The sequence below is a fragment of the Osmerus mordax genome, chromosome 2, assembly GCF_038355195.1.
Source record: "Osmerus mordax isolate fOsmMor3 chromosome 2, fOsmMor3.pri, whole genome shotgun sequence".
In the NCBI taxonomy this organism is placed as follows: Eukaryota; Metazoa; Chordata; class Actinopteri; order Osmeriformes; family Osmeridae; genus Osmerus; species Osmerus mordax.
The window spans coordinates 7,476,004-7,497,461 of NC_090051.1; the positions used below are offsets into that span (position 1 = coordinate 7,476,004).

Below are 21,458 nucleotides of genomic sequence, written 5' to 3' on the forward strand. Positions count from 1 at the left end.
TACGGTTAAATTAAATAGATATGCTAACCCTGCAAATAAATTAAATCAATTACAAGGCAAACATGTTACAAATGAAGATTTTAACTCTTACCTACAACCTACATAGAAAATGAGACAGGGAAAAAAAGGAGTGAAGACACTCCCTTATGGATAGTAACATACAGACAACACAGAGGAGTTGGGGTTGGTGGAGGGTGGCAGCAGCACAATACAACAACCGGGGGTGAGTGTACATTGTGGCAACCCCAAAGAGAAGGGGCTGCCATGGCCCGAGTAGCACCACGGACTGCTTGAGAGGGCGCGTCATCAGAGGTGTCTACATGCATTTCCCCACACGTTCAGCGAGCACGAAATGCGGCTAGACCTACTCAGCTAACGAGGGAGCTGGCCAAGGAATAAAATAGGCCAGCTCTCTCATAACAGGGAACTAGGCAACTAGGTGAAGGTGAGAACAGGACTCCGGCAAATCAGTTCTACTACTGATTCACAGTTCCCGTCTAGGTACGAGAACTGATATTCCCGATGCCCACGAGAAGAAAATCCTGAGATAACTTATTTTTTGCTTTTTCTGTTAAACTTTTCTTTGTGGATAATATAACTAAAACTGCCGCCGACTGCACTGTTTAACTTTACTTACATGCGTACTTTCACAGTAGCTGTCTTTGGTTGCCACAACGTGTATCTGTGTGGTATTTCTACTACTGCCATATCAGACATGGACCTATGGGCTTGAAGTTACACAGGTGTAGTTGATGAGTGAGATGATGTGTGCTGTCCGACTGCTATGCCTGAATTAGGCTTTGCTTATATGGCGTTTGTGTTTCCTCTGAGTGTGAGTACGTGGTGTAGTATTGATATATTGGTCCTAGTCTTGAGTAAGTCGGTGGTCAGTCCTAGATTTATTGCACGTTATAGTCATTGCATGTTGGACAACATTGTTTCTAAAAGGGACAATCTCCAAAGACAATGTGGCATTTAAAATGTCAAGTTGTGACTTTCCTAAATTCTGTGATAAGTCAGTATTTTCTCATTTCGCTATCTAAGTTTCACTAAGACATTAGAAATGTGAAAGGAAATAAACAAGTTGAATTTCACCATACCAGAATTTTCTCATTCTGCATTAAATATTGTCAAATAACAATTAAATTACAATACCAAATGTGTTCTCTTTGGTGGAGGAACCATGACATATTTATATTTCTCAGATGATTCTCAGATGATTCAATCAGTCAATGTCAATAAGTGTACATCATAAACAGCAGTTCAGAAGTGTGAAACAGATGTTTCTTTTAAATTGCATAATTTTACATCGAATTTAGGAAATCTCTTTTCAGTTAACTGTTTCAACCCTCTTTGAGCTTGATTTTCCAGTGAGGGGACTGTAGGGGTATAGGTTTGAAAAGCGTCCTAGTGTCCAAATCGGGAAGATATTCCTGTAGGAAGTGTAGCTAATAGCACAGCTCTTATTGAACACCCCTGAAATGTTCTCCTGAAAGAAAAGAGAGACAAAAAAGAAAATTTTAATTAAATATTTTAAATTGTATTTAAAGTTGTTTTATCAAACTAACTAACTATATAATGAAGAGGACTCACTTGTGGCCAGTCTCCATTTGGAAGTTGCTTGTCAATCAGCAACTGAACTCCTTTCTCAATTGCCTGGCCATCTGGATGCCTGTCAGGTACAATAACAGAAGAAACTATCACTCGACCAGTGGCGGCTGGTGGCAAATTATTTTGGTGAGGACAGGAGGAAAACCAACCAATGGCGTGAGGTTTGTAGCAATAGAGCAATAATCGACTAGCAATCAAATGGAAATTTACTATATAATTAGGGTAGTAATGAACATTCTATCATCATACTTTATAGCCTATCAATCGTATTAAAACACAAAGGATGAATATAAAAAATCTAATCACTGTGGGCTCTATGTATGGGAATGACATGAACAACACATTTTACACAACAGCACCCTCTGTTTAAAAAAAAGAAACGAAGAAAATAACTATTTATTCATCACCAGGTAGGCAAATTTAGTCTATGGGGTTTTTCATCAGAAACTTGAATCTTATGTCGACATTTACTGTATGTTCCCTGCTTTTGTGATGCTGATGTTCCTAAGGTAACATTATGCTACAGTACCCCTCGAACCTTCGTACTTATAACACTTATAACGTTGTTAACTGTGTCATCCAGAAACTAAAGAGGTTCTTCATGAACAAATCCACAATATTTTCAGCAGGGTTAGTTATTCTGGTTGCTAAAATGCTTGCTCTCGGACACTCTGCTAACTACTAGTATCTAGCTAGCTACTAGCTGCTACTGATGATGGCAAGGCAAATTTAATAAATTACAGTAACTGAACATAATAATAAAAAAGTAATATATATATTATTATTATTGTTATTATTATTACATATAATATATATAATAATTAGTGTTGTTAAACGATAAAAATATTTAATTGCGATTAATCGCATTAATGGCATAGTTAACTCACGATTATTCGCAATTAATCGCACATTTTTATCTATTCTAAATGTCCCTTGATTTATTTTTGTCCAATAATTTTTTCTCATTTTAATGCTCTTATCAACATGGAAAAGTGGATCGGATTGCTTGGTGCAAATGTTTTTTTAAATTGAAAACAACATCAATCGCCTGGCTTTGACGAGGGGGCGGAGAATTTGCATCAGCTGTGTGCTTGGCCATCAAGTGGTATTTCAGACTGGACGTGCTGCGATGGTAGCTCAGTTCACAACGACAAAACACACAGATCACTTTGGTCTTGTCAATGTAACCATTTGGCAACTTTTTAAAAGTAAACTTTCCATTCAGAATCTTATTGGCATCCATTTCGGCGTCTCGCGCTCGCCATCCACTCAAAACGTAACGTTAGCCTACTACTCTTTAGCCGGCTCGCAAGCCCAAACAAGTGAGTGCGGCGTGCCTGTTGTTTTGTTTCCGGTCTAGCTAGATCCGGTGTGGTGTTGTAGTTTTTCTAACGTCAGTAGTTGTTGCAACAGCATGTGAAAAAAACGACAACGTTTGCTAGGCCAAAAAGAACGTTAATCGCGCAATAAAAAAATTGACGCCGTTAAAATGGGTTTCTTATATACTAGTGTAATAATTGGACCAATACGCTGTTCCTATTGGTCTAGAAGACGTTCTCAAAAGTTAATAAATCCGTTTATATACCTCCTGAAAGTTCGCAGAGGTAAATAAACGTTTTACGGACCTAGCAACAAGCAGTTGCTTGGAGATGTAGCCATTGACCTTAACAACATTGCATCTGCTCGGCAACAAAGTAGCCTAAAAAGCCAAAAAAAAAAAGCATAAAACAACCAAATAAGTTTTTTGCACAGGTCCGCAAACGCCCCACAATCGCTTCCCGTTTTAAAGAAGCATCTGAAGCAGACAGAAGACGAATTGATGTTGATATGTTGCGTTGGAGATGTAGTGACGTCACCAGTGCAAGTGCAGCTGATTGCTCTGACAATTTGGCGTCTACTCCAGATTCGACGTGTTTGATTTGGGATCTTCCCACGTATTGTGGGAAGATCCCAAAGATCCCTCGACCTACGGTCTCGGTTAACAAACGTTTTAACAAATCTCGGTTTACAAAGGCGTTTGCAGACCTGTCGAGGAGTAAACATTTGCTGTTTGCGTTAACGCCGTTAATAACGCGTTAAACTGACAGCACTAATAATAATATATATACTGTATTTATATATGTAGCTGGAAAAACCTCATTTGAATCGAATATTACTAAAATGCTCAACCATCCCTTTCAGTCTCTATCCAACAACAAATGTCACAACATTTCTGAACACATACAGAACACCCCAGAGCCATTGAAGAGTTTTTCTCCCCCAATAATGCTCTGTGAATAGTATTTCATGATTGGATGAACAGCATGTCAGGCAATACTGCAAAAACTTTGATTGGTGGGAGGACGTCCTCTGGAAGTAGTATTAAATACCATGCATGGTATTTCTTGTTTTGTTGAGAATTCACCCCCTTCCCTGGTCCCTGGACTCATAGGTAGGTATCATGGTAGGTATCGATTCTTCCATAAGTTAAATGCCTAATTTATCCCATGCCCAGGGTTGACAAGCTCATGGAATGACTGGGCCCAGCCCGATTCATCTCCACACAACTTGACGAAGAGCTACTGGCAGGTGCCCTTCACCCCCCAAGCTAGGGGTGGGCGGTATGAACGGTATGGAAATATACCGGTATGAATTTGGCCTAGGATATGGATTTTGACTATACCGTGCAACCACGGTAGAGCCTTCCAGAAATAAGATTTGTCACAGCCCCATTCAAATATGCAATCAATATACACAAACATAGCAAGCAATCTTCCGCATACTCATAAACAGTAGGCCTATTGCACAGAAGAAGTAGAGTATTGTTTTCGGCCTTTAACGTATACATGACACAAATTCCTATGTTTACAAAGACTTAAATGCAAAAATGTGGCATGGAATAGTGTAGCCATGCAAGCATTGATGCCAGGTTGATTAGAATTGTGAAATGTTTATTGTAGGCCAGGGCTGGACTGGGACAAAAAATCGGCCCTGGCATTTTTGGCCCAGGCGGCCCACACCCATCGTGACTGGTCAGACACATTCCCTGCAGACAGTCCTTAAAATATGCGTGTATTCTATAATACGAGTTGCCTAGTGTTCTGCGTTCATGTGATGGTTTTGGATCCTTCAAGAAGGGTCTCAAGGCTTATCTTTTGATCTGACACTTAAATAATTAATTGTTGGAATGCTGCTTCAGCATTCCAAGTATTGTTCTTTGAATCTTTAATCAACTTATTATTTTTCTTCTATTTCTTCCGTGGCACCTTTCAGGGCCTTCAAATCTTCAGCTATTAAAACCGTTCAGCTATCAAAAAATTCAGCTGTTTCAGGCCATGGGTGCTATGACTTTTCAGCTTTGTACCTCTTATGCTTGAATTAATATAAATCAATATTCATAATATTTTTAACATGGGTTTCCAATGGAGTTGTCTTTCAAATCCTCTCAAACTTCTTTAAACTTCTTCAACTTCCAAATCCTTCTTCTTCCTCAATCTTTCAGCTAGAGCCACCATTTAAACTTTTAAATGTTGACAAAACCCTAAACTATTTTTAAATAATTCAGCTTTTTGATATTTATTCAACTTTTTTCAATATCACTGATTATGTTTCATGACTTTTTCAAGCCGTTTCTGAGATTTACATGGGTGTGTACGTGAAACCCTAGAGTGCAGACTGAAACGCTTAGAGTGGAGGGGAGCTTCGGATGTCGTTGAAAAAATATTTCTAGTTTGCCAGCATTGCCACAATTTTTGCTCTTCATGCTTCATTTTTGGATCAATAGATAGCTAATTTTGTGCTGGTCATAGACAGTTGAATCCAACAGACGTACACATTTGTTCAGAGCCCCACGAAAGCGAGACAAAGTCCAACTCTCGCCCCATAGAGACCAATGCAAATCTGGTGACAAAATCGTCAGAGAAAGCAAAAAGAACAAGATTTTGAAACTGCCGGTAGAGTCGTATTTCTGACCGCACAGACATATAAAGGACATCTCTGGTTTCGGCAGAGTCTTGGTCTCGGAAAATATCCTTTTTTATTTTCTTTTTTTATTGGACGTATAGTTTTGCGTCTAGGTTAACTTGTTTGAGGTGTGGATTCTAGCTACATTTCTGTTATTCTCTGCCCTCAGCGCGTTAGCAATCATAGCTGCACCATCACCGTGGCAACACCGTGGCCACTCAGTCTCTCACACAGGTGATTGGTGCGTTTACTTGACCATGAGAAACCCGATTACTAGCAATTGTCGGTTTATGCCAATAATACGATTACTCCGTTTACATGTGTAATTAGTTATGCGATTACTCAATAAGCGCGTCTACATGATTCTTTTTATTAAAGATCCTGTAAAGTGGACCTGGAAACGAGTTTTAAGTTTGCCACACCACATAATAATGTGTTATTAACTACCCATCCAAATTCGAATGAAAAAATAACACCGACAAGTCTGTTAAATTAGGCTTTAAAATTGTGAAAAAATCAGCAGTCTTCTCTGCTTGAGACTGGGGGGGCGTGTCGCCTGACGCAGCTGAAGCTCCACCCCTCGCTGCCTAGTGCCTACCTCCGACCCAGATAATGGACGCTATGTCAAGCCGAACAAAACCGTATAGAATTAGAATTTATTAGTTCAATGAGTGAAACATACAGATGCATACAGTTAGGTCCATAAATATTTGGACATTGACACAATTTTCATCATTTTGGCTCTGTATACCACCACAATGGATTTGAAATGAAAAAAAAGATGTGCTTTAAGTGCAGACTTTCAGCTTTAATTTCAGGGTATTTACATCCAAATCAGGTGAACGGTGTAGGAATTACAACACATTTGATATGTGGCCCCCCCCCCCTTTTTAAGGGACCAAAAGTAATTGGACAATTGGCTGCTCAGCTGTTCCATGGCCAGGTGTATGTTATTCCCTCATGGGAGTTCGTTATTTCATTGACAAGGAGCAGATAAAAGGTCTAGAGTTCATTTCAAGTATGGTATTTGTGTTTGGAATCTGTTGCTGTCAACTCTCAATATGAAGTCCAAAGAGCTGTCACCATCAGTGAAGCAAGCCATCGTTAGGCTGAAAAATCAAAACAAACCTATCAGAGAGATAGCAAAAACATTAGGTGTGGCCAAATCAACTGTTTGGTACATTCTTAAAAAGAAAGAACGCACTGGTGAGCTCAGCAACACCAAAAGACCCGGAAGACCACGGAAAACAACTGTGGTGGATGACAGAAGAAGGTGAAGAAAAACCCATTCACATCAGTTGGCCAGATCAAGAACACTCTCCAGGAGGTAGGCGTATCTGTGTCAAAGTCAACAATTAAGAGAAGACTTCACCAGAGTAAATACAGAGGGTTCACCACAAGATGTAAACCATTGGTGAGTCTCAAAAACAGGAAGACCAGATTAGAGTTTGCCAAAAAACATCTAAAAGAGCCTGTACAGTTCTGGAACAACATCCTATGGACAGATGAGACCAAGATCAACTTGTACCAGAATGATGGGAAGAGAAGAGTATGGAGAAGGGAAGGAACTGCTCATGATCCAAAGCATACCACCTCATCAGTGAAGCATGGTGGAGGTAGTGTTATGGCGTGGGCATGTATGGCTGCCAATGGAACTGGTTCCCTTGTATTTATCGATGATGTGACTGCTGACAAAAGCAGTAGGATGAATTCTGAAGTGTTTCGGGCAATATTATCTGCTCAGATTCAGCCAAATGCTTCAGAACTCATAGGACGGCGCATCACAGTGCAGATGGACAATGACCCGAAGCATACTGCGAAAGCAACCAAAGAGTTTTTTAAGGCAAAGAAGTGGAATGTTCTGCAATGGCCAAGTCAATCACCTGACCTAAATCCAATTGAGCATGCATTTCACTTGCTAAAGGCAAAACTGAAGGGAAAATGCCCCAAGAACAAGCAGGAACTGAAGACAGTTGCAGTAGAGGCCTGGCAGAGCATCACCAGGGACGAAACCCAGCGTCTGGTGATGTCTATGGGTTCCAGACTTCAGGCTGTCATTGACTGCAAAGGATTTGCAACCAAGTATTAAAAGTGACAATTAGATTTATGATTATGTTAGTTTGTCCAATTATTTTTGGTCCCTTAAAAAGGGGGAGGGGGGGCACATATAAAATGCGTTGTAATTCCTCCACCGTTCACCTGATTTGGATGTAAATACCCTGAAATTAAAGCTGAAAGTCTGCACTTAAAGCACATCTTGATTGTTTCATTTCAAATCCATTGTGGTGGTATACAGAGCCAAAATGATGAAAATTGTGTCAATGTCCAAATATTTATGGACCTAACTGTATATAATGCTTCACAACGTTCAAACGTATTTTGTTTTTATGTTGTAGCTATTCGCACCGGTGTTCATGTAGGGTCGCAACTGCACTCTTGGTTTTCAGCATTGCTTGTGGCAGGACAGAAGGGGACTCAGTTGGGGGTTAATTTTGTTGACGGAAGCATTGTTTAAGTTTCTATTGTTGAACTCGTTTTATATGTGTAGTGTTGGATGTTAGTTTGGTTAGTTTGATTGTTCACAATCAAACTAACCTTCAACTAATCTTGTTGAAATCTCAGAAAAAATAAATGTTTCCCGTTGCAAGTAATGGTTTGTGTCAAGGCCCCACCCCCCTGAGCTTGTTTCCATTACACACCTGCTCCTGATCATCGTTACCACTACTTAACCTGTGGCCTGACATCCAGTCCCTGCCGGATCGTTAGACGTACCAGTACGTTGCGCTTTAGTGCCTGTATTTAAAGTATACCACTAGTCATCCTGTTCGCTTTGCAAATTTTTCCTTATTTTTCTGACCGGACTCCTGCTCCTCTGTTTCAGCCTCTGCACCCTGGAGACCTATTCACTCCCGCCTAGCCACCCTCACCACCGACCTGCACGTTTGTTACCACCATCACCAATAAATACCTTTTTTTTCACCACCTACCAGTCCCGGTCTGCATTTGGACGCTGTGCTCCATGCCGTCTCCCAACAAGGCAATATGTTGGGCCAACACAGCACGGCTTTGCAGGAGATAATGGCATTAGTACAAAACCTCTCTACCAGCGTGTCCAGTATCCGGGACCAGCTTAGTGCTCCAGCGGACCCGCAACCACCTGCACCTTCCCCCGCACCTGCCGAAGCAGGACCTGCTTCCATGTCTGTTCTGGAGCCCAAGGTTCCTACACCTGAGAGGTATGAGGGGGATTTGGGAAAGTGTCGCTCGTTTCTCATGCAGTGTGGATTGGTGTTTGACCTGCAGCCCCGTACCTACGTATCGGACAAGGCCAAGATAGCCTGTCTAATTGGGCTGCTCCGGGGAAAGGCCCTGGAGTGGGCGTCAGCTGTTTGGGAGCGACAGGACCCCTGCAGTGCCTCATACCAGGAGTTCACGGCTGAGAGGAGGAAACTATTCGACCACCCCGTACGAGGAAAGGACACTGCTAAGCGTTTGTTTGCTATTCGTCAGGGAACCCGCAGCGTAGCAGAATACGTGATCGAATTCAGAACACTGTCTGTGGAGAGTGGATGGAACGAGGAGTCCCTACAGGCAGTATTCTACCAGGGTTGACCGACCAACTCAAGGACGAGTTGATTTCTTATCCTGAGCCTCAGGGTCTGGACGACCTGGTAGCCTTGTCCATCCGGGTGGATAACAGGTGCCGGGAGAGAAGGAGGGAGAGACGATGGGGGTCTCCTAACCAGCCGCCACACCTGAGACCGACCAAGCCTGTAGAAGGAACAGAGCACCCTGTTCGTTCAACACCCCAAGAATCCAGAAGAGAGGTGAGGCTGCCTGACCCTGAACCCATGCAGGTGGGAAGACACGGGTTGTCCACTGAGGAGCGCCTGCGTAGACGGGAGACCAACAGCTGCCTCTACTGCGGACGCACGGGCCATTACATCTCCTCCTGTCCTCAGCGCCCGGAAAACTCCCAGGCTCGCTAGGTATGGGGGGTCTTCTAGCGAGCCACCTTCCTCAGTCTCCCTCACCCCGAGCCAGAACCCTTTTTTCTGCCACCCTCATCAGGGAGGACCAGTCAGTAGAGGTTAATGCCCTCGTTGACTCTGGAGCGGATGACAGCTTTATGGATGCTGACCTGGTGGAACAGCTGGGGCTCTCCAAGGACCAACTCCCGGAGGCCATAGAAGCAACTACCCTAGATGGCAGACTGCTGGCACGTTTGACCATGAGAACGGAACCATTTATGATGCTGTTATCAGGCAACCACTTTGAAGTCATCTCCTTCTACATCCTGTCCTCACTACGCGTTCCCCTGGTTCTTGGTTACCCCTGGCTGAGGAAACACAACCCCACCTTCGATTGGGTGACAGGCAAGGTAACCAGTTGGAGTGTTGAATGTCATGCTAACTGCCTCAAATCTGCCTGTTCCCTGTATGTTCCCAGCCAGAGTAAGCCCTCTGCCCCCCCGGATTTGTCCCTGGTGCCGGAGGTCTATCACAGCTTGGGTGAGGTGTTCAGTAAACAACAGGCACTGTCACTTCCCCCTCACCGACCTTACGACTGTGCAATCAACCTGATTCCTGGGGCCGCCTTTCACAAGGGATGCCTTTATAGCATCTCTCGACCGGAACGTGAGGCCATGGAAGCCTACATCAAGGATTCCTTGGCGGCAGGCCTCATTCGTCCCTCGTCATCCCCCCTGGGTGCAGGATTCTTTTTTGTTGGTAAAAAGGATGGGTCCTTGCGGCCTTGTATCGATTACCGGGGGCTAAACGACATAACCATCAAAAACAAATACCCTCTGCCATTGATGAATTCTGCCTTTGACTCCCTGCAGGGTGCCACTGTGTTCACCAAGCTCGATCTACGCAATGCCTACCATCTCGTCCGTATAAGAGAGGGGGACGAATGGCTAACCGGATTCAACACACCCATGGGCCACTTCGAGTACCTGGTCATGCCGTTTGGCCTCACCAACACCCCTGCAGTATTCCAGAGTATGGTAAACGATGTTCTTGGAGACATGATTGGTCGCTTTGTGTTTGTCTACCTGGATGATATTCTCGTGTTCTCTGAGAACATTCTTGTCCACACCCAGCATGTCCGGCAGGTCCTCCAGCGTTTTTTGGAGAACCGCCTTTTTGTGAAAGCAGAGAAGTGTGACTTCCACGCACACACCACCTCTTTTCTCTGATACATTATTACGGGGGGACAGGTGAAGATGGATCCGGAGAAGGTGAGGGCGGTTCTGGACTGGCCTCAGCCTGGTACTAGACTGCAGCTCCAGAGGTTCCTGGGGTTCGCAAATTTCTATCGACGGTTTATCCGAGACTACAGCCGGGTGGCCTCCCCTTTGACAGCCCTGACGTCTAGTGTCAGGCCCTTCTGCTGGAATTCCGAGGCAAACAGAGCATTCCTGGATTTGAGGAACCGGTTCACAGATGCACCCATCCTCACCCAGCCGGACCCCTCTCTACAGTTTGTGGTGGAGGTGGATGCCTCGGATGTGGGAGTTGGCGCCGTCCTGTCCCAGCGAAGCCCCGCTGATGGTAAGCTCCACCCGTGTGCTTTATTTTCACGTCGTCTTTCCCCAGCCGAAAGGAACTATGACGTAGGGAACCGGGAACTACTTGCCGTGAAGCTCGCCATGGAGGAGTGGCGCCACTGGCTGGAGGGAGCGGAGCAACCGTTTATCGTATGGACCGACCACAAGAACCTTGCATACGTGCAGTCGGCCAGGCGACTCAACTCCCGTCAGGCCAGGTGGTCTTTGTTTTTTGGGCGCTTTAACTTTACCCTCACTTATCGACCAGGCTCTCGGAATGGCAAGGCAGACGCCCTATCTCGTGTGTTCTCTAGGACAGAGGAGACAGGAGCCAAACCCGAGGCCATCCTGCCCCAGGACATCGTAGTGGGGGCAGTTGTCTGGAAGATCGAGGAAGAGGTTAAAACGGCCCTTCTAGATCAGCCTGGTCCAGGTAACGGCCCACCGGGCCGCTTGTATGTGCCCAACTGTGTCCGTTCTGCTGTGCTCCAGTGGGCACACACTGCTAAGATTGCTTGTCACCCGGGCGTTGCCCGTACCATGGCTCTATTGCGCAGACGCTTCTGGTGGCCTGACATGGGAAGAGATACCCGGGTTTTTGTTTCTGCCTGTCCTGTCTGTGCTCAGAACAAGGGAACCAACCGACCCAGTGCAGGACTTCTACACCCTCTACCGATTCCCCGGCGGCCCTGGTCTCACCTGGCTCTGGACTTTGTAACCGGTCTGCCCCCGTCCGAAGGTAACGCTGTTGTTCTAACCGTGGTTGAGAGATTCAGCAAGTTTGCACACTTTCTGCCCCTCCCGAAGCTTCCTTCGGCTACGGAGACTGCTGCGGTCCTTGTCAAGGAGGTTTTTCGGATCCACGGTCTTCCTGGAGACATCGTATCAGACCGAGGTCCCCAGTTCACATCGGCGGTATGGAAGTCCTTCTGTACAGCCATTGGAGCTACTGTCAGCCTCTCGTCTGGATTCCACCCCCAGTCTAATGGCCAAGCTGAAAGGGCCAACCAGAAGATGGAGACGACGCTTCGCTGCCTTGTCTCCTCAAACCCCACCTCCTTGACCTCCCTTTTGCCTTGGGTGGAATACGCCCACAATACGCTTCCTACCTCCGCCACCGGTATGTCCCCTTTCCAATGCCTTTACGGTTATCAACTCCCCTTGTTCCCCTCACAGGAGAAGGATCTCGCTGTTCCCTCTGTCCAAGCCCACGTCCGCCGCTGCCACCTGACCTGGCAGCGTGCCAGGGCTTCCCTGTTGAAGGCCTCCGGTCGATATCAAGTCCAGGCCAACCGTCGCCGTACTCCTGCACCCTCCTATGCTGTGGGGGACAAGGTCTGGCTGGCTACCCGGGACCTTCCACTGCAAACGTAGTCTAGGAATCTGAATCCCAGATCGGCCCGTTCGTGGTGGAGAGGATCATCAATCCCGCAGTCGTCCGGCTAAAGTTGCCCAAGGCCCTCAAGGTACATCCTGCCTTTCATATTTCCTGCTTCAAGCCTGTCCTCCTCAGTCCCCTGCTTCCTCCTCCCCCTCGGCCTCCCCCTCCTCGGATGATCGGCGGTGGTCCTGTTTACACGATGCGCCGCATCATGGACTCCCGTCTGCGGGGCCGGGGATTCCAGTTCCTCGTGGACTGGGAGGGCTATGGGCCGGAAGAGAGGTGCTGGATCCCTCGGCGTCAGGTCCTGGACGCTGGCCTGCTGCGGGACTTCTACCGTCTCCATCCAGGTGCGCCGGGTGGTCCGCCCGGAGGCGTCCGTCGGAGGGGGGGTACTGTCACGGCCCCACCCCCCTGAGCTTGTTTCCATTACACACCTGCTCCTGATCATCGTTACCACTACTTAACCTGTGGCCTGACATCCAGTCCCTGCCGGATCATTAGACGTACCAGTACGTTGCGCTTTAGTGCTTGTATTTAAAGTATACCACTAGTCATCCTGTTCGCTTTGCAAATTTTTCCTTATTTTTCTGACCGGACTCCTGCTCCTCTGTTTCAGCCTCTGCACCCTGGAGACCCATTCACTCCCGCCTAGCCACCCTCACCACCTCCCTGCACGTTTGTTACTACCATCACCTGTACCCACCTGTCACCAATAAATACCTTTTTTTCACCACCTACCAGTCCCAGTCTGCATTTGGGTCCCATCACTGGGATTTGTGACAGTTTGAGCCTTTTCGGGTTCTATAATTTATTTTCACGTAGCCTAACTGACAGCTGCAATATGTTCAAAACATAGTCTGTATGTCTATGGTTAAAACTCGGTCGCTCCCGTGCGCCCTAATACTTTTCCATGCTCGCACACATGGACGCACTGTAGAGCCCTGCCTTTTTGCTCTTAAATGGACACAATATGCTTATTTTATTGGTGCAATGATCACCCATCTGTTGATTATTATATGTTTTCACTTTTTAATGATACAACACAATTCTACAATTTTATAATTTATGGCAAATTATTTCGCGGACCCCCTGGCTATGGCTCGCGGACCCCTACTTTGAGGTCCGCTGCATTAGCCAACAGCTCGTGTCTCAGGGCCTGCGGGAGGCGATATTATGAATCAGGGGAAGGGGGTTCCTGGATTTGATTGGGTCAGGCCAGTGCCAATAAATAAAATTAACCAATGGGCCGCTGTCAGTTCTCTTTGGGCCGGCCCAACCGAAACATTTTTTACCAATGGGCTGCTGTCAGTTCTTTATGGGCCGGCCCGACCACAAAAAAAAAAAAAGCTAAATTCTATCGGCGATTCGCCCTAAAAATGTGTCGGCCCACCGGGCAAATGCCCGGTATGCCAGATGGCCAGTCCAGCCCTGTTGTAGGCCAACAGGATCGAGTATTCCTCCATGTAACAATTTGCTAGAGCTAGTTCACTACAAATATTGAACAAAGTTTTTTTGCGATCCCATAAACATATGCTACTGTTGAAAGTTACATAGTAGCTCTTCTGTGGCAAAGCATAGCAAAATGAGTTGGATAATTCAACTCATGCGACACACAGGAGTTGCCCAATCCAAATCCAGCCGAGTGCAGTAGATTAGCAGCGGTAGTGCGGATTGCATTTTCAAAATTTACAAAAAAATACTATATTGTGATATATACCGTTAGCCAGTAGCGGCTGGTGATAATTTTAGGGGGGGGGGCAATAAACAGAAAGCAGCACTTCGAAACTGGGCAAAACAACCACCACTACTTTATTTAAACAACTATGTATTTAAGAAGAGCAAGACAATACGATACAAAATTCAAGTTACAAACATAACAAGATAGTGAGGATATCGTTTTTTTTTTTTTACTATATCCTCCCATCCACTACCAAAAAGCACGTTAACTAGCTACTTGAACATCCAACCAACTCCGTTTCGCATAAAGAGCAGGTAAGAAGCCCTGGTTGTACTAGTAGTAGCTTCGTCCCCGGTCTCTAGCCTGCTGCTTCGTCCTCGGTCACTGGCTTGCTGCTGAATTTGTAAATCGTGTTGGTCCTCTTTTTTTCTTCCAGCGAACGTCTTGTGAAAGGGTTTTTTGTAAATCAATGACAGAATTTGTTTTGACGCACCGCCACTGATTCACAAAACCAAAGTTTCTGCTAGCAATGCTGCTCTCGTAGATGCTTGTTCTGGTAACTAGGGGAATTTTAAAGGTCGCTGATGGTCACCGAATCATTCCAATCGCGTTGAAGTAAGAACGATAGGAAACCATGTCATTGGTTAGGGCGCAAAGATTTTCGCCCCAGAATCGAACTTTCAATCCGCCAATGAAAAGCTATTCCTGCTGAAATGACAGCAAAAAGTTAACTAGCTTCCATAGACTTTGCTGTTACCGGCGCCCTTCACCTGAAGGAGGAGCTTTTCTCAGTAATGACGAATGGCAATATATTGTGTTTGGTCACATTTAAGTGGTTGTTGTCAGGGCTTACGGTCTCCCACACACATTTAACGCGTAAACACGGTACATTTCTTATTTTTATTATTTTGTATTTAAAGTTTTTGGACATGACTTTTGACATATTTTCATCTCCACATTTTAAGTGGGGCGGCGCACTTGCGCCCACTATTGATGCACCGCCACTGCCGTTACCGCCAGTGCTTCAGAATTGTACCGCAATGTACATTTTAGGCCATTCCGCCCAGCCCTACCCTGAGCAAAAGAGAAAACCGCCTTTGTAACTCTGGACGGATTGTACCACTGCACTGTACTCCCCCCATGCCGGCTGTCCCTTTTAAACAGACGTTCAACCGCAGCAGGCAAGCCAGCACCACCAAAGAGAGGGTGCATTGTGCGAGGTATGTGGCTTTGCCTTGTGCCTGTCTGCCGGGAGCGGACACACCTGTAGCGAACTGGACAATTAGAACACAGATAAGAAGGGCCAGCTCCAAACAGAGAGGCAGAGTTTGATGTGCAGTAGCGGAGCCAGAGGGGTGTCCGGGGTGGCACTGGACACCCCTGACATCTGATTGGCCACCCCGGGTGCCACCCCAAAATGTAATTCGCTACTGGAAATTTGATGCTGATTGACATCTCATCTCAAGAAGCATTTATTTTGCTGCGTTGCGGTGCATTATTCAAATCTTTTGCGATTGAGAAAGGCATAATATTTGAAGAAAGTTTTAAGGTTTGCATTGGGTTTAGGTTTCCTGATTTTTTTTTTTACGAATGTTGATTAGCCTACAGTAGCTGTGTAAGTTAATGTTAGAACTTCGACTCCAATAACAGACAAACTGAGACAGTCAGTAGGCTTGTACTCCGATTTTACAGTTTTCTTGTGCTTGTGCGGCTTATATTTCGAAGCAGTTTATAATCCGGTTTTAGAACAAAAAAGTGGCTTTGTCTCAAGATCTCTACAGACCGTGCAGCTAATTTAATGCTCAACACTTGAACGGGGGCTTATTACTTGAAAGATAAATTATTTAGGCTACCTCAGTAACACTATCAGGGCTTGGAAATACAGTGACTTGCTAAAGTAGGCAAATGGCTAGTAGAACATAACATTTCATAATAATTTCAGTTAATCAAACAGCTGCAAGACCCAGTGAAATGTTATAGGCTAGCTAGCTCTAGCAAAATAACGCTAGCATCGCTAACAACATTACTAATTCATTTTTGGTAGTGTAACCGAGCTCTTTGTAAGTTCGTTTTAGATCTAATTGTATATGATCCTGTGGACAAAAAGACACAGACTCTTTTCATAACTTGTATTTTACCACTGCTCTTCTTGACATCGCTATTCGAACAGCCCTCACTGATTTCACAAATGCGTTTCTCATCAAGCCTACGGCAATTCCCGAGGGACTAAACACCCTTGTCCGTTGTCACGTAGAAAGGTCTGCTACAGTAGGCTATCCTCAGGATTTGCAAGTTAGCTAAACTTATACTATATCTAAAATAATTTTGTAAACAACAATGGATTCTGCCACTAAATGAGTGACTTGGCTTTATTTCTGGACATACTATCCACAACCGAAGTGTGTTACACAATGCTGTAGATCGCCTATACTCGTGCATTGCTCTTGGTACCCAGAATGCCCTGTGGCAAGCTGAAACGCTACTAAGTTAAGGGCATTAGCTTAGTTAAATAAGCATTGTTTGGAGTTCTATAGTTGTGTTCGTTCTGTTTTGAAATGTGTAATGCTATGGTCTTTAGATCATTTGAGTGTTCACCCTGATTGGGAATGTTGTCTAGTTAGATGGCAAGTAATCAATCGTGAGCAATGGCCCGCTCAAAGTTAACCGGCGCAACGGTAACATTGTTTGCTTTCGAAGTGCGTCTTATATTCCAGTGCAGTTTATACTCCGATTTACAAACAGAAAGTGCTCATTCTGGGGGGGTGCACCTTATACACGATGCGGCTTATTTTCCGAAAAATACGGTAATCAGATTGACGAGAGATCGGTTCCCAATTTAGCCTAACATTGTGTTTACATCTGTGTTAGTAGGTATAATAAATAATACCTGCACTGTGTACTAGCTTGTACACTGACATTCTAAAATTATACATCCAAAGGGTTTCTTATCACACAGATTTAATTTGGTCTTGTTTAGGCCAATTCCAAAACTTTTCTTTGCTATTAGTTAACATAATATATATGAACATAAATATTATACTGTAAATTTGTAATGTGGTTGGGCACCAAGTTATTTATATTTTTCAAGTCCATTTCTGCTTGATTTCTGCTACCTGTCAAGTCAAATTGCAGTGTTTTTTGGGGTGTGTAAATTCACTTTGTTTTGTAAATAAACTATGCACTGTGTTATTTCTGTAACACAGAAATGCTATTATAAGTCCCTGGTGCTTGAGCTTTTTTTCCAAAAAATATTTAGGATGTTCCAGCACTTATAGACCCAGATTATACTGTATATATTAATGAAAACAGTGACCCAAGACTCTGGACTATGGACCCCCTGAAGTAGCCTTGGCCACCCCATGTATTAAACTCTAGTTTCGCCACTGTTGATGTAGTGACTGAAGCAAGGAGAGGTGAGCACCAAAGTTTGGCAAAGCAGCTAACCTGTATTGCTAATTGTGCTGTGCCTGCTCCACTAGGCTGAAGGCTTGCCGGTGTAAGAAATGAGATAAGTGACGGCTTTCCCTTTGAGAGGACAGGCTTTAGTTACATTTTGCCATTCAAGAGGAAGCTATTTTTGTCTGCTGTTGTTTCTTTTTTACAGAGACCTGTTTGTTTGTCAAAATTGCATCATTTAACTTTTTAGAGAATATAATTACTTATCTAACTAAGTATTGCGCATAACAAAAAACAATGTATAGAATGTACATTCAGTCTAAAGCAGGGGTGTCAAACTCATTTTAGGTAAGGGGCCACATACTGCCCACTTTGATGTCAAGTGGGCCAGACCAGTAAAATCATAGAATAATAACGCATACATAACCACAATATTTCTTGTTTAAATCATTGGTGAAGTTTTTTGATGATAAACCCTATTTTAAGGTCTTTCTACAATAAACTAGAAACATATAAAGACCAAAAACTCAGTGTTAATCTGCCTGGGCTCTCCTCTACTGATTCCCTTGCTTTGTGACGCGTTTGACGTCAAATGCGTCACAAAGCGAGCAGCGAGCGCTGCTGCCTGTGGCAATGAGCGCTTCTGCCTCCGGAGCAGACATCGCATTTACGCTGTTTTTGAAGCAATTACTGGATCGCAAAAAAAAATTACTAAATGTTTCTACTGATAAACCTGCATATTCTTAATAGACATTTGGATTTGGAATATTAGTTACTTTTATAGAAATGCGATTTATGTCTTTCTGTAATTTTCAAACTTAGCAAAGACATCTGACGGGCAGAGCTGGACGCCCTGGCGGCCCGCCAGGGCCGTATGTTTGACACCCCTGGTCTAAAGCCTACATGAAAGCCCCATGAATATTTAACAATCAATTGTTACATTTGCCTTGAGTTCTTTACCTGGCAGCCATAAGGCCTAGCAAGGCCCAGCATGTGTTGTGGATCTGACTGTTAGGACTCTGGATATAGCAGCGTTGCTCACACGACTCAAAGTCCTCTCCCCAGCCTCCGTCTTCCATCTGCTTGGCCAACAGGAACTCACATGCCTTCTGTACCTCCCCGCACACACTACTGGGGGTGACAAGATCAGCAACCGACAATTATGCTTAAAACTATGATGTTCACTACATGTCTGTTGTAATTGGTCTAAAGTTAAAGAGAAAAAGGTTGTGTATATGCATGTGCACGTGGCACTTGTTTTGAGAGGGGTCCTTACCCATGTTTGTAAGTATGACCCATACAGGCAAAGGCCTCAATCCCAAACCAAGTTCCATATGTGAAACACACTCCCCAAGACCTGAGGAGATACAGAATGTTTGTAACACTAGAAGCGTCGCCCATGTAAGAGAAAACTAATTCTATCTTCGAACTCAATACATTTCCTGGACCCTGCTTTCTTGACTTTTCCTAGATTGTTTCATCACCCAGTATTTTTTTATGTTAAAATTAACACCTGGGAAAGCTAATTTAAGGCGAAACTGTTTTGGTTTAATTGTGCTTTCTGCCATTTCTTCCACTCCCTTTCAAGGCTGCAATTCACCTTTCTATCAGCAGATGTCGTAAGGGTTCCCTGGCACAATTACTCTGTAATTCAGACAACAGTCATATAGCGTAAATAAGATATGTCTAGCAAAATATGTAAAGTTTATATATAGTCTATAATTATGTTCAAAATGATGACAAAAATGTAACTGAATTCTATGCATTAGCTTCACATGGGCGTGTGTGTGTTGACTGGTAGGCGCAATTCTTATGTCATGAACAATGTCAGGAACAATAACTGTAATCATAAAAGGCAAATATGTTTTGTAAAGCGGATAAACATAACTAAGAAATGAGTAAGCTAGACAACAGAAAGGAGCTGTTGAATCAAATGCATTGATTCACTACGCGATCAATCATTAGAAGGGGGGAATGATATCGCTCCTTTAAAACAGCCTGAAATATGCATTCACGGTTTACCAGCTCAAAAAAACAGAAATTCTGAGCACAAAGCAATACCCGAGATGAGCCAATTTATTCAATTTAGTCCGTAGATGTAAAGGGAACAAAACATAGGCTATTCTAAAGTATCTGTCAGGCTAGTTGTAGTAGATAGGTGGCTACTTGATTTATCAAATGAAACTTTTGTTGCGCTACTGCCCTTGCATAACCTACCATCCACACTTCAAACTGGAGAATAAAATAAAAAAATATATATACAATGTTGGGCTATTATAGACCAACTGCAGTGTAACCCACAACGTGTTTGACATTACATTACATTTAGTAAGTACAGGGACATTCCCCCTGAGGCAAGTAGGGTGAAGTGCCTTGCCCAAGGACACAACGTCATTTTGCACGGCCGGGAATCGAACCAACAACCTTCTGATTAATAGCCCGACTCCCTAACCACTCAGCCATCTGACATCCTTTAGCCAATCAATTACATTTAGCTGAATCATTGAAGGGCTCGACAACAAACGCTCTAATAAAATAAACAACCAACTAACAACACGAAAATAAATGACAGATTTACAAAGGCACGTTCATTCTTCGATCGTGCCTTTGCTCCGTGCAAGAAGCGCCATCAGGCGACCATTACGTGTCAGTAACAATGTCTCTGTCTGAAGATCCAGGGGTAATTTAACCCCTAACTGCACTTATAGTAGGTAAAATTGGCTTTGCGCTTCTAGTGTTGAGAGACAAAGGAGACCATTTTCTTAACAGCATAAAGCATTGTCTTTGTGAACTATGAATACCAAGATCACTGAGACTTACCCTTCCCATGATCCATCAGGCCGTTGCACCTTTCTGCAATACTCAAGTCCTTTTCTCAGTGTGGACCTGTGTGCAAAGGTTACAACCAAGTATGACATTAGCTTTGTATAGGTACAAAAGAAAAGTACTAATGAGCCCTGTGGTTGTCGTTATATTACGTGCCTATGATTTGTATTGCTGCAATTAGGCGGATTGTAAAAAGGATGTAATTAAGAATCTAAAACACTGGATGTGTAGATACAATAGCAGTTACTTTACTGTGACTAATTGCACAAATGACTGCACCCTTTTCAGAGAATTCTCCTGACTGGTTAAAATTACCGGATTTCTTCAACACGATGGCTTGGGTATGCCGTCTGGAAGTGTTTCAGAGACTGCATGACTGCAGAGGTGCATTCCACATAGGTGTAGTCTATCATAATGTCACCTGAAAAGGGGAGAAAGATCATTTGAACGTTGCCATTTTGAGTACATAAAAGACGGAGTGAGGAATAAAGCCATCCTCATTATTTAGTTAACCTCCTCTTATTGCCTTCCCTCTTCCATGCCTGGTGCTGCAGAGGCTGTAATCAGAGGGTGCTACACTGCAATGTTAGGTAGTGGTAACACAATTTGTAACACAAGTCAAACTTTCAACACGATGATAAGCATTATATGATGCCTCATACAATGCCTCTCTGGAGGAGCTTCAGAGGGTTGATACGAGACCCTCTGTCTCACTCTCCACAGGGGGAAAGGGGTGGGCAGCCCACTGGCCAACCTTCCTCAACCTTTCCTTACTCATACTGTGGAAGAAATTGTGATTTCCTGTGTGCTTACATTATTCACTAATCAATAGAACTAGTCATTGGATACTAGTTAGTATGTTCTCATGTAAGCTTGCTATTAATAAGAGTATATTGTGTCTATGTGTCAGGGTTAATAGATGTTCGGGGTCAAGAGAAAGTACTGGCTAAACGTTCCTTGTCATGACTACAAGGAGAGCTCCAACTATGAACTCTCTAGTCTGAGAGTTGTCATGTGTTGGGAGCAGTGAATCTCTTTCTCTGAGACTGTTGATCATTACTGCCTGACTG

At 44.1% G+C, this 21,458-nt stretch overlaps 1 protein-coding gene across 6 annotated transcripts in view; it reads right to left on the minus strand.

Moving 5' to 3' along the window:
- Positions 1–534: 534 nt before the first annotated feature.
- Positions 535–21,458, minus strand: part of lss (lanosterol synthase (2,3-oxidosqualene-lanosterol cyclase)) — a 79,796-nt gene continuing 58,872 nt past the window's right edge. For 5 of the 6 annotated variants that reach the window (XM_067262018.1, XM_067227545.1, XM_067262016.1 and 2 more), the window contains 6 exons: positions 20,704–20,809; positions 20,383–20,448; positions 18,839–18,919; positions 18,523–18,693; positions 1,594–1,672; positions 535–1,489 (listed from right to left, as the gene is read on the minus strand). In XM_067262018.1, the coding sequence (XP_067118119.1) occupies positions 1,331–1,489; positions 1,594–1,672; positions 18,523–18,693; positions 18,839–18,919; positions 20,383–20,448; positions 20,704–20,809 (662 nt within the window). In that variant the 3' untranslated portion in view covers positions 535–1,330. The remainder of the gene's footprint in view (positions 1,490–1,593; positions 1,673–18,522; positions 18,694–18,838; positions 18,920–20,382; positions 20,449–20,703; positions 20,810–21,458) is intronic. The other variant, XM_067262017.1, reaches the window with a different exon arrangement.